Source organism: Fragaria vesca, linkage group LG6 (assembly GCF_000184155.1).
Source record: "Fragaria vesca subsp. vesca linkage group LG6, FraVesHawaii_1.0, whole genome shotgun sequence".
NCBI classification, from domain to species: Eukaryota; Viridiplantae; Streptophyta; class Magnoliopsida; order Rosales; family Rosaceae; genus Fragaria; species Fragaria vesca.
The window spans coordinates 584,629-595,412 of NC_020496.1; the positions used below are offsets into that span (position 1 = coordinate 584,629).

Here is a 10,784-nt window from a genome sequence, read left to right on the forward strand (position 1 = left end):
AATGAGATCAGAGACTGTTTCCCAATAATACCCGGTACCTGGACCATCACTTGCTGTTGATTCGATTTCCATTGTATCATTTGGCTCTTAGCTAGTTCTCATCGTTTTCCTTGGATCCAGTTTCTTCTCTCTTCTCGTATCCGGTTCCTTGGATCCGGTTTCTTCTCTCTTCTCTTCTCGTATCCGTGTCTCTTCTCTCTTCTCTCTTCTTGTTAAGTCATTGAAAACTTCGATTTATGATTGATGATCTTACCATGATTTATTGTTCTTCCGATTCCTGGTTATCTCTAGCTCCTTGTTTTCCTTGGAGGCTTGGATGATATCCAGTTGCTTTCGAATAATTACTACTTACGCTTCGTGCTCTGTTGCTTCTCCTCCTCCTGCTTCAACCCTAGCAAGCTAGCTTGTTTAATATTCCGTACGTCCAACATTTATTTTAGGAAGAAGGCATGATTGAAAATCATAAAATTGGTTAATATATATGTATATGTATTGGCTAATTGAAAACGAAATTGAATAATCGGCTGGAATGACTTGATCGGCATATTTGTGCAGTATATATCTGTTTTCCTTTAAAGCATGCGCAGTTTTAATTTGGTCCCATGAATTTGGACGTCGGCACAGGCTAACTCCGGGCCTCCGACCATATCCCAGAGACAAAGAAAATAAAAGAGGGATAGATAGAGATGGAGAAGGTGGATGTGGCCGGAGGTCATGAATAAGTGAGCTAGGGATCCATGCAGCACTGCAAAAGAACCAATCACCTGCAGGCTGCTTCTGGTAAAGGAGGTAAGGATGTGGAGTAGAGCCATGAGAGAGACCACTAATTAAGATGGAGATGAATATTAGATTAGTACTCTCTCTTTGCATAAATACACTGTCATAATCTGCTTGTACCATGTATGGTAATATGTGACGTACCTTTTGTTAAGTGACATATTAAGCATATATGCAGTTACAAGGATTACTGACATCAACAAGAGAGACTGCTGCTTCTGCACAAACAAGAAGGTATCAATCGATTCGACAAAAAACAAAATCAAAAACATAAGTATAGATATCAGACTCTCATTATACCAAAATGAACCAAACATCAAGAATTGCTAAATTATGGGGCAATGTTAGTGTACATTCCTCTAGCTAGTAAACTATAATGAGTAGTGGTCACAAGCTCTAATGTTGTGGCAGCTGCTGCCTTACGTGAATGCAGTTTTTATGTTGAAGGAACTTCAAAGAGAGAAGAATCTTCAGAAGATCATCCAAGGAGCTCTTTCTCACCTGGTGCTAAGATAAGTTACAGGTAAAGGGGGACCAGGAGTTTGATTCTTTCTGCTTTACAACATAGTTCAAGTTTGATTCAATGGCAACCAAACAAGTCACATGCTTTTATAGACAAGAATATATGAGGCATAGAATTTAACCTAAATTACAACCCTATCTGAGTTCTAAATTACAACCCTATCTGAGTTCTCTAGCAACTTATTTAAGTTCTAGGAAGTCAGATCTTTCTCCTAAGGAAACCCTGGTCTAAACTCTTAAATTGCTTAAATTTAGAAAATTAGTAATTTACCCAGGCCTTTACAGAATGCACATAAGAATGGATTGACGAGATGTTGACACAGTTTATAGAAGTCAAACATGAACCAGACATCTGACCCGTAAGTGATGATGAATGGTGGTGATGATAACACCATCAGTTGTGAACAACAGTTGGATCACCCAACAAGGGAGCAATGATGGAACAATATAGCTGTTAAGAACAAACTAGGAAATCACAAAACTTCCATAAAAGTATAACATTTGCAATCCGGTTTATTTATTCAACAGTTGACTTATTTAATTAGATGTTGCATGCTTATTCAATTGAAGCAGGATTCTTCCATGCCTGAGAATTCCTATGAGCAGAAGCCTAAGAAAGATGATGTTGAAGTAGTGGAACGCAAAGGTGATCTGTGAACACCCTTAAACTGTCTTGTAGAGGCTGCTAACCGAACCAAGTCCTCTAAGTTAAATCCACAAGGGCAGTTGCGAAAACTATTTTGGCAAACTATATAGCGAGTCTGCTGAAGGCTTGATTTCCCTGAAATCCGCGTTTCACGCTCGCTAAAATGGCGAAGAATCAGATTTGGCGAGGCTGATAAAGTTGCTCTTAGCCTCAAGGTATATATGAGCAACTCTGAAATCAACATGTCTACTCATTATCTCCTTCACATCTACAATAATATCACCCAGACTTGAGAGGTCAACATCTTGTTGTTGTAAGACCTGCGTGAGCATCAAACACTCAGTTTCAAATATTACTCTACCATGTGTTTGGTCAAAAGTAAAAGACTGTAAATCTGAATTTGATTTAGATCGGGTTAGAAAAGAACTTCAAGATTACCAAGGAGATGGAATCAATGGGTTTGGTGGAGATTTATGAAGATGGAATTGATGTGGGAGGAGCTGCTGGTTGTGAGGTAGGTGAGAATTGATGTGGTTGTGAGCTGGTGGTGGTTTAAAGCTTTAGTTGAGTGGTGAAGAGCAAAAGTATAGACTGGGGATCATAAAAGTCAAGATCAGTACTGTTGATCATCCCTCTACTCCAGTTTTTCTGCATTTCTCTTCTTCGATCAACAACTCAACTATTCGAAGGAAAAAGGTACGCGTTAGCTGCCCTTTGCAGTCGAGTTCCACGCAATTCTGTCTTTCTTTTGTCATAAACTCGCAATATTTTGCTGCAGCTCAGTTAGATTTGTTTCTTTTGCTGTCCTCCTTTCGTCTTGCTCCCTTCATACCAAAAAAAGAAAAAAATACTGCCTTCGTTCGTCCACCCTCTCTCCTTTTGCTTCCTAGTTATTGTTTCATCAATTCAAGTGTTCTGTGAATCTTTACTCATACAAGAAGAAAAAAAAATCCTGCTGTTGTTTGTAGTTCCTTCCTTTCTTTATTGCTCATTGATTTCGTCACTTCAATTATTTTGTGAATCTGAATTTTCTCGGTTTCAAAGCACACATCAGAAAAAAAAAAATAGCCCTTTCTTCAAGTCCTTGTCTTTGCAGTTTTCTTTCGTTTATTCCATTTCTGATCCTTCCTAGTCACCGTCAAAAGCAAAATCGAGTAGACAAATGGCAGATATTGTCATTTCAGTTGTTGGAAAGTTAGCAGAGTACACAATCGCACCTCTTCTGCGACAGTGTGGTTATCTGATTTACTACGAGAGGAATGTTGAAAATCTCACCGAGAAGGTTACCACTCTGACTGCTACAAGAGACGGGTTACAGTTACGTGTGGATGGAGCAGAGAGGAACTTGGAGGTTATTCTTCCCGAAGTTGAGAACTGGTTGGACCGAGTAGAGCAGACCATACAAGAAAAGGAGACATGTTTTGAAGAAGGAAGAGTAGCCAAGGCAACAACATGCTGCAGCTCCAATGGATGGTGTCCAAATCTGAAGGGTCGTCATTCCTTGAGTAGGAAAGCAGCGAAGATGGCTGAAAAGCTTGATAAGCTTATTACAGATGGAAATTTCACCACCATATCATGTCCTGCTCCTCCGCCGAAGCTTGATTACCCAGCTATGCAATTTTATGAGGATTCCACTCAGGCCCTGGTGAAGCCACATGAAGGGGCTAGCTCCTCCTCTGGAACATACCAAACCTGCTGAAGTACATGTGCCTATGGATCTCTCTGAGCGTCTGGAATACAGGCTGCCTTATACAAAGGATCTCTTGACGGCTCTGCAAGATGACAAGATCAGCATGATTGGCATTTCTGGGACATTCAGAGAGATAGATACGGTAACAACCAAAGAGTTCACCAAAAGAATGAAACACAGAAATCTCTTTGACGAGGTTGTGATGGCAGTTGTGTCTCAGCATCCAGACTTGAAACGAATACAAGATGAGATTGCAGAAATGCTGGACCTGAAATTAGAGGAGAATGGGAGTTTGGTGGAACGGGCTCTTTTACCGGCATCAGGTTCTAAGAGGATTCTTGTAATACTGACTGATGTCTGTGGAATACTTGATTTGGATGCAATTGGAATTCCTCATCTTGATATCATGGAAAGCTGCAAGATCGTGTTGATTTCAGAACTACAAGATGTGTTTGGTGAAATGGAGACTCAGAGCAATTTCAGATTGATATTACATTCCACTCCCAGAGCAAGACCTGTTGAGTTTGAGTCAAGAATTTCAGTCATCAGAGATGTAATGGATGCACTGACAGATGATGAATCCAATCCCATTGTAATATGGGGGATGGGGGGTATCGGGAAAACAACTTTGGTGAAGGAGATTGGTGCAAAAGCAGGTGAAGTACAACTATTTGATGAAATTGCAGTTGCAGAGTTCACCCAAGAACCTGATCTGTTCAAAATTCAAGGTCAAATTGCTAAAGCTCTAGGCCTGCAACTTACCGGAGAGGACAACAGAGCAGCCAAGTTACGTGAAAGATTATCACAGGGTAACAAAAATGTCCTTTTAATATTGGACAATGTCTGGACACAGCTAGATTTGTGGGAAATAGGGATTCCAATTTCCCGTGATCAAAAATGTTGTAAACTTCTGGTAACATCACGGGACCGAGATATTTTCAAAGAGATGAAAACCAGAAAACATTTCCACATTGGTGGTTTGCCAAAACATGATGCCTGGAGTTTGTTTAAGAAGGTGGCAGGAGGTTCCATTGAATCCGATCTCAAGCTGCGTCCAATAGCAGAACAAGTTCTTGCTGAATGTGATGGTTTACCAGTTGCAATTTCTACAGTTGGAAGGGCACTACAAGGTAAAAGTATTTCAAGCTGGAGAGATGCATGGAGAGAACAAAGGTATGCTTGTCCCGAAAACGTGCCTGGAGTGATAAAGCATGTGTATAGACCAATAATGCTCAGCTACGAATGTCTACCAAGCCAGCAAGCCAAGTCGTGTTTTTTGCTATGTTGTCTATTTCGAGAAAGTGAAGATTTTCATATTGAAATGTTGGTTAGAATTGCGATTGGGCTTGGGCTTTTGAAACGCATTGATTCAATATCTCAAGGAAGGGATTGCGTAGAATCATTGGTTGACACACTCAAAAGTCGTTCCTTATTGTTAGACGGGGATTGGAAACAGTGTGTCAGAATGCATGATGTGGTGCGTGATGTAGCCGTGTATATAGCCTCCCAAGAGTTTGCACAAAAGAAGAATGATGAGTCTGAAAAGAGAATCGTGTTAAGACATGGACCGGAAGTGAACAAGAATAATTTTGTCGATGAATCTGGATCTGAGGAATCTGCATATTGTCGTTCACTGACAGCCTGTACAAGTTCTACTGAACTTTTACTAATAATAGGGGTCAAAGATGCCGAAGCTGAAGCTGCTGGACACAATTTTCGATGGAATGGAAGACCTTAAGGTTTTATTGATCTGGCATTCAATCCTCCCATCCCTTCCACTTTTGAAAAATATTCAAACACTTGTTCTAGCGGAGTGCCATCTCAATTTTAATGTTGATGTGATTGGAGAGCTACGGGCACTCATGATACTCGATTTAAGTGAGTCTAACATCAAGCAGTTGCCTGATACATTCAAAAATTTATCCAATCTCAGAGTGTTAAATTTATCGGAATGTCAGAAGCTGAAAGTAATCTCACCCGGTGTTATATCGAGTTTATCTCGACTAGAAGAATTGCGCATGTCGTATAGCTTTCAAGATTGGGTGGTTGAGAAACTGGGCTCAGCAGAAACAACCAATTGGGTCTCTCAATTGGAGGACGAGGATGCCGAACCAGAACAAGTCGACAGGTGGAAGAGACTCAACAGATTGGCGGTTGAGAAACCAGCCTCAACAGAAACAACAACTGATCGGGTGTCTCAACTGGAGGATGACGAAAGCAGCAAACAAGAGGAAGTCAACAACCTGTTCCGAGACTTTGTTGTTTATAAGGCAGAAGGAAACTACGACCAGGTCACAAGGTGGGCCAACTCTATGGACTGGAGAGTCGGGTTACTTTCAGAGCTGCTCTCCTTGTCCCGTTTGACTACTTTGGAAGTGTTTTTACCACCTATTGAGATTGTGCGGACCAGTAAGCTGTTTCATAATCTTGACAGATTTGAGATCTCTATAGGATGGAAGTCGTTATGGTTTCTTTGACTTGAGTGTTGAGGATCTAGATGTTGCGGGTACTGGAATCAGCTTGTTGTTAAAGAAAACCAAGAGACTCGAGTTAAAGATGAAGAGTTTGACAGATCCTCTCAATGTGTGGGATGTAAACTGTTGTGCAACCTTGAAGTCACTTACCCTTGAACACTGTGATTCTCTAGAATATCTGATTGACACGACACTTGAGAAACATACTCCACAAAGTGTCTTCCCTGTCTTGGGTTATTTGAGAATCGAGAGAGCAAAGAGGCTGAAAGAGATTTTTCATGGTGACCTGCCACCAGGCTCGCTTCAGAAACTAGAAACGCTATGGTTGTATGGTCTTCCTGAATTGACGAACATTTGGACTATTGAAAGTCAATCTAGATGGATGGGAGATCAACTGGCAGTGCTCGAGTCCATAACAATAAGCGATTGCCCGTCCGTAGAAGCAATTTTTGGCTTGGAAGGATCGGAACATCATGTCAAAGAGATCAGCTTCCTTAGTTTGAAATCCTTGCGACTCCAAGGTCTACCATGCTTCACCGGGATCAGCAAAAGTAGGCTGAATAGGCATCAGGAAGTCAGCAGTCTCTACCGGGATAGTTTGACTGATGAGCATTCACTTTTCTCCGACCCCAAGGTATCTGTTCCTTTTCTGAAATAGTTTTCTTTTTACATGCTCACCGTCACATCCCATGTTTACAAGTACATTTTCATCTTTCACTTTTTCAAATTACCAATTATGATTTGACTATCTGTTGCTAAGGTCATGTCATCCTCTTTTTTGTTTTTTTCGTTTATGTCATCCTTTTTTCTTTCTTTTTCCTTTTTCTTCGGTACTTCATATGAAGATGGAGATTTGAATGGTGACCAACATATATAAATCCACTGTCTTATTTCTAAGTCACGGTTTAGTATTTGCATTTTTCTTTTCAATTTGAGTCTCAAAATACTAAGAAATTCTCTTCCGTTCTAATTTTAGGGATCTTTTTTACACCGTAACCGACGACTTTCTCATTGTTCTTTACATATTTCTAATTTTATATGATAGTACCTAAGCTTTTTTGCCGTTTTCAGTTCCAATATTTTTTTGCAGACTAAGCTACCAGACACATTTTCGGATCTTAAAGATACAATTTTGTTTTTTCGTATTCTTTTTCAAACTTTATTCTTGAAAATTATTCTTAAAAACGTTACCGGATAGGGCCTAAAATTCTCATTAACCCTAAAGACTATAAAAATATGTTTTCAACCAACCCAACGTTATCTATTTTTTTATTGATTATTTATTTTTGAACCATTTACCCACACTCTTTAAATAGGGATGGCAAAAGTCCGACTTCCGGTCGTCAAAATCCTTTTACTGGTTGCCCGAATCCAGTCACTTACCCTCATGGTTTGCAAAATCGATAATTTCGCAGAAATATTTATGAAATTATTGTTTATCTCGCGATATTCCCTTGCCACATCATCCACGTGATTGACTTTTGGTATGACCAAAATTCAAATCAAAACCCCAAGTCGTTGACGCCAGCGAGGTTCGAACCTTGGTTGGCTCGGACAAGCTTTAACGCCTTAGCCATCGATGCTAAGCTTACATCTTATAATTGTGTGCCTCATTATAACATATATAATACGAATCTGGCCAGGTCTAAATCAATAACCGCCTATCCAATGTATCATATGCATATATAAGGTAAACTTTTATGATATATTTGGGAATAATAGAGCGAGCTCTAGCTTCCTGTATGGTTTTCCAGTCATAATAAAAAGAAGTTAGTTTTAAACTAATAAGCTTTTAAGAATTATCAACGGTTTAGTTATTTTTTCATCTTAAATTGCTATAACTCATTACAATGTTTATTCAAGGTTTTCTTTTCAAATATAGTAGGTAATTGAGAAAACAAACATCTCTCAAAGTTTTATTTAAAACTTCCTTATTTATTTTTAAATTTCCGTCAATTTTTCTCAACTTTAACCCCGATATTTCGGTCGAAATTTCCATTTTTCAGACTGTCGATATTTCCATAATCATGAAAATTTTAGTCCTTGCCCCCAATTGACTGTAGAATAGTACTTTGACCCAAATAACCAGTCAAAGTACTTGTATAGGGCTGGATAGTCACTTTCTTTTTACTTTGTTACATCTCTGCAAGTAAGTTTCCATCTTTTACGTTTTGTATTACCAATTACGATTTGATTATCTATAATTAAGGTTATATCTTCCGTTTTTTCTTTTTTCTAACTTTGGATGAAGAAAGTGATTTGAATGAACATATATAAATGATTAATTGAATTCTTAAAGTAGTTCAAATGATAGTGGTTGTGTCATTGTAGTGATTTACCTTATTTCTAAGTTTTTTTTTTTCTCTAAATAAGAGAGCAAAATCTATTAAAACTAGAAACACCATGGGAAACCAATGTTTACAGCATGCATTATCTTATTTCTAAGTTGGAGTTTAGTTTTCCATTTTCCTTTTCAATTTAATCTAAAAATAATTGAGTAAATTGAGGATATTCGGACAAGGTTACTGTATATTGTTTTTAAAATAAAAAAGTTTCTTAAATATATGTATTGTTGTTAGTTTGTCACTGTAAACCATTGTACAAGTAAAATTGGGAGACAGTACTATATTATTATTAACTGATCTCAATGTATCTGCAGGTTATCTTTCCAGTCTTGAGAAACCTATCCATGGAACGCCTGGGCGAGTTGAAAAAGATATGGAATGGCCAACCTTCACCCGCCTCCTTCTCTAAATTAGAAGATCTCACTGTCAAGCATTGTGACAAACTACTGCATTTGGTTCCGACACAAATGCAAAATAGATTGCAGACATTAAAGTACATAGGTGTACATGGATGTTCTTCACTGGAAGGGATTTTTGAAGTGAGCGGATTGACCGTCAATGAAAGGATTGCTTCAGTTTCTCGGACAGACAAATTACCTTCAAATATTTCCCAACCTGATCAAGGACTGCAAATAAATGATATCATGGGTTGGAGACAATCTTGCCAAGGCTTTCAGAATTTAACCGAACTGCGTATTACTTCTTGTGGTAGTTTGAGATACCTGCTCTCTCCTTCGATTGCTGGAGGTCTTGTCAAGCTCCAAACACTAGTGATAGCGAATTGCCAGAAGATGGAAGCAATAGTCGCAGCAGATGAGGGTGAAGAAACAGAGAATGAAAGCATGCTCCCTCGGCTAGATTGTTTGGATCTTTTCAATCTACCAAATCTTGGAAGCTTTTCGCAAGGCAGATATACTTTTGATTGGCCACTAGTGAAATGGATCCGTATTATCAAGTGCAACAAAATGAACAAATTTTGTTCAGGATCCCTCCGCATATCCAGGGCAGTGAACATAACTGTCCGATCTTCTGGTAAGAGTGTAGAGCGTGAGCTCAAGGATAGCAGGAAAACAGGCTGACCAGGTATGCAATTTCAATTGTGATTTCTGACTGCTGTAGAGTGCAATCATATGTGTTTTGACTTAGCATCAGAATAAATGTGTAATCTGTGCAAATATGTTTCAATGTGGATCGAATTTTGAAGATTAATTTGGGCGTGGTGAATATCTGCTTGTGCAGAGTAGCTTGGTACAGGTTGGTTGGGATGTTGCTTATGTCTACCGCATTTTCTGCTCAAGCCGACTTCAACCTGTGGAGCAGTGGCGACACAGTTCTATCTAGTTATGTGATAAATAGAAAAAAAAAAAAAAATATAGTTGGTTTACTGTGTAGTTTGAATCCTTGTAATTTGGGTGAAAGAGGAGTTATATTTGTTGTGTGATGATTTGGTAAAAAGAAAAAAGAAAAAAATAGGGAGGTTATTTGTTGTTTGTGATACTTTTATTTAGGTGTGTGATTTGAAATTCTCTTTCTTTTCTAAAATTTATGATGAACAATATGTAGGTGTACTGTAGTGACATTACTGTAAACTTTATCTGCCCCATTTGCCAACCCTCCATCGCAAAAATTGACAAAAGCAAATCCTTCCCCCATGGCGGGCTACTCCATATCATAGAAGACCTCCCATCTGCCAATTTGACTCTATATATCCGTTTCCCCATAAACCAAATTCCAAGACACCCAAAACCTCAATGGACCCAAAGTCATCTCCTCCCAATTCCAACACCACCGTTCCGGTGACCCAGGCACTGTGGGAAGCGAGGTCCCACATGTTCGAGAGGCTCTTGGACCCACCAGTCGACGCTCCTCCGCAGAGCGAATTGCTGAACAGGACTCCATCACAGAGCAGGACTACAATTTCTCTAGTGATTATATACTGAGGGAGCAGTATAAGGATCCTTGGAATGAGGTCAGAATTGGGAAGCTGCTTGAAGACCTTGATGCTTTAGCTGGTACCATTTCTGTCAAGGCAACACTTTTCAGTCTTTCTGTGTTTTGTTGGAGTCTTAATTTCTGTGTTTGGATATATGGGTTTTGCTTCAAATGTGGTAACTTGAACTGGAATGTGATCGGTTGTGGATTCATATCATATCAAATGTGTTTTTCTCTGATTCCATTATACCAGTGCATTTATCGAAAAGATAGTTAGGCTGAATTGCACTTTGAATCAATAAGCCTGAGCTTTCGAACATTCAACAATTGTAGCCTTGGAGATAATAAAGAGACTTGAGAATGATGAGATGAGTTTCTAGCTTACTGTTTGCATGTGT

The 10,784-nt window shown here is 39.1% G+C and overlaps 3 protein-coding genes across 3 annotated transcripts in view; all 3 read left to right on the forward strand.

The window, feature by feature from the left end:
• Positions 1 to 10,784, forward strand: part of LOC101311209 — a 57,618-nt gene that overhangs the window by 28,710 nt on the left and 18,124 nt on the right. The gene's annotated exons all lie outside the window — the stretch shown is intronic.
• LOC101306932 lies at positions 8,695 to 9,864 on the forward strand. Its single transcript, XM_004302011.1, has 2 exons — positions 8,695 to 9,537; positions 9,694 to 9,864. The coding sequence occupies exon 1, from the start codon at positions 8,757 to 8,759 to the stop codon at positions 9,531 to 9,533; it is 777 nt and encodes a 258-aa protein (XP_004302059.1). The 5' UTR covers positions 8,695 to 8,756; the 3' UTR covers positions 9,534 to 9,537; positions 9,694 to 9,864.
• LOC101310918 overlaps positions 10,206 to 10,784 on the forward strand; it is an 886-nt gene continuing 307 nt past the window's right edge. The window contains exon 1 of the mRNA XM_004304701.1: positions 10,206 to 10,379. Within this exon, the coding sequence (XP_004304749.1) occupies positions 10,206 to 10,379 (174 nt within the window). The remainder of the gene's footprint in view (positions 10,380 to 10,784) is intronic.

Coding starts and splice junctions, on each gene's coding strand:
- LOC101306932 (XM_004302011.1), top strand. CDS start 8,757: ATGTATCTGCAGGTTATCTTTCCAGTCTTGAGAAACCTATCCATGGAA.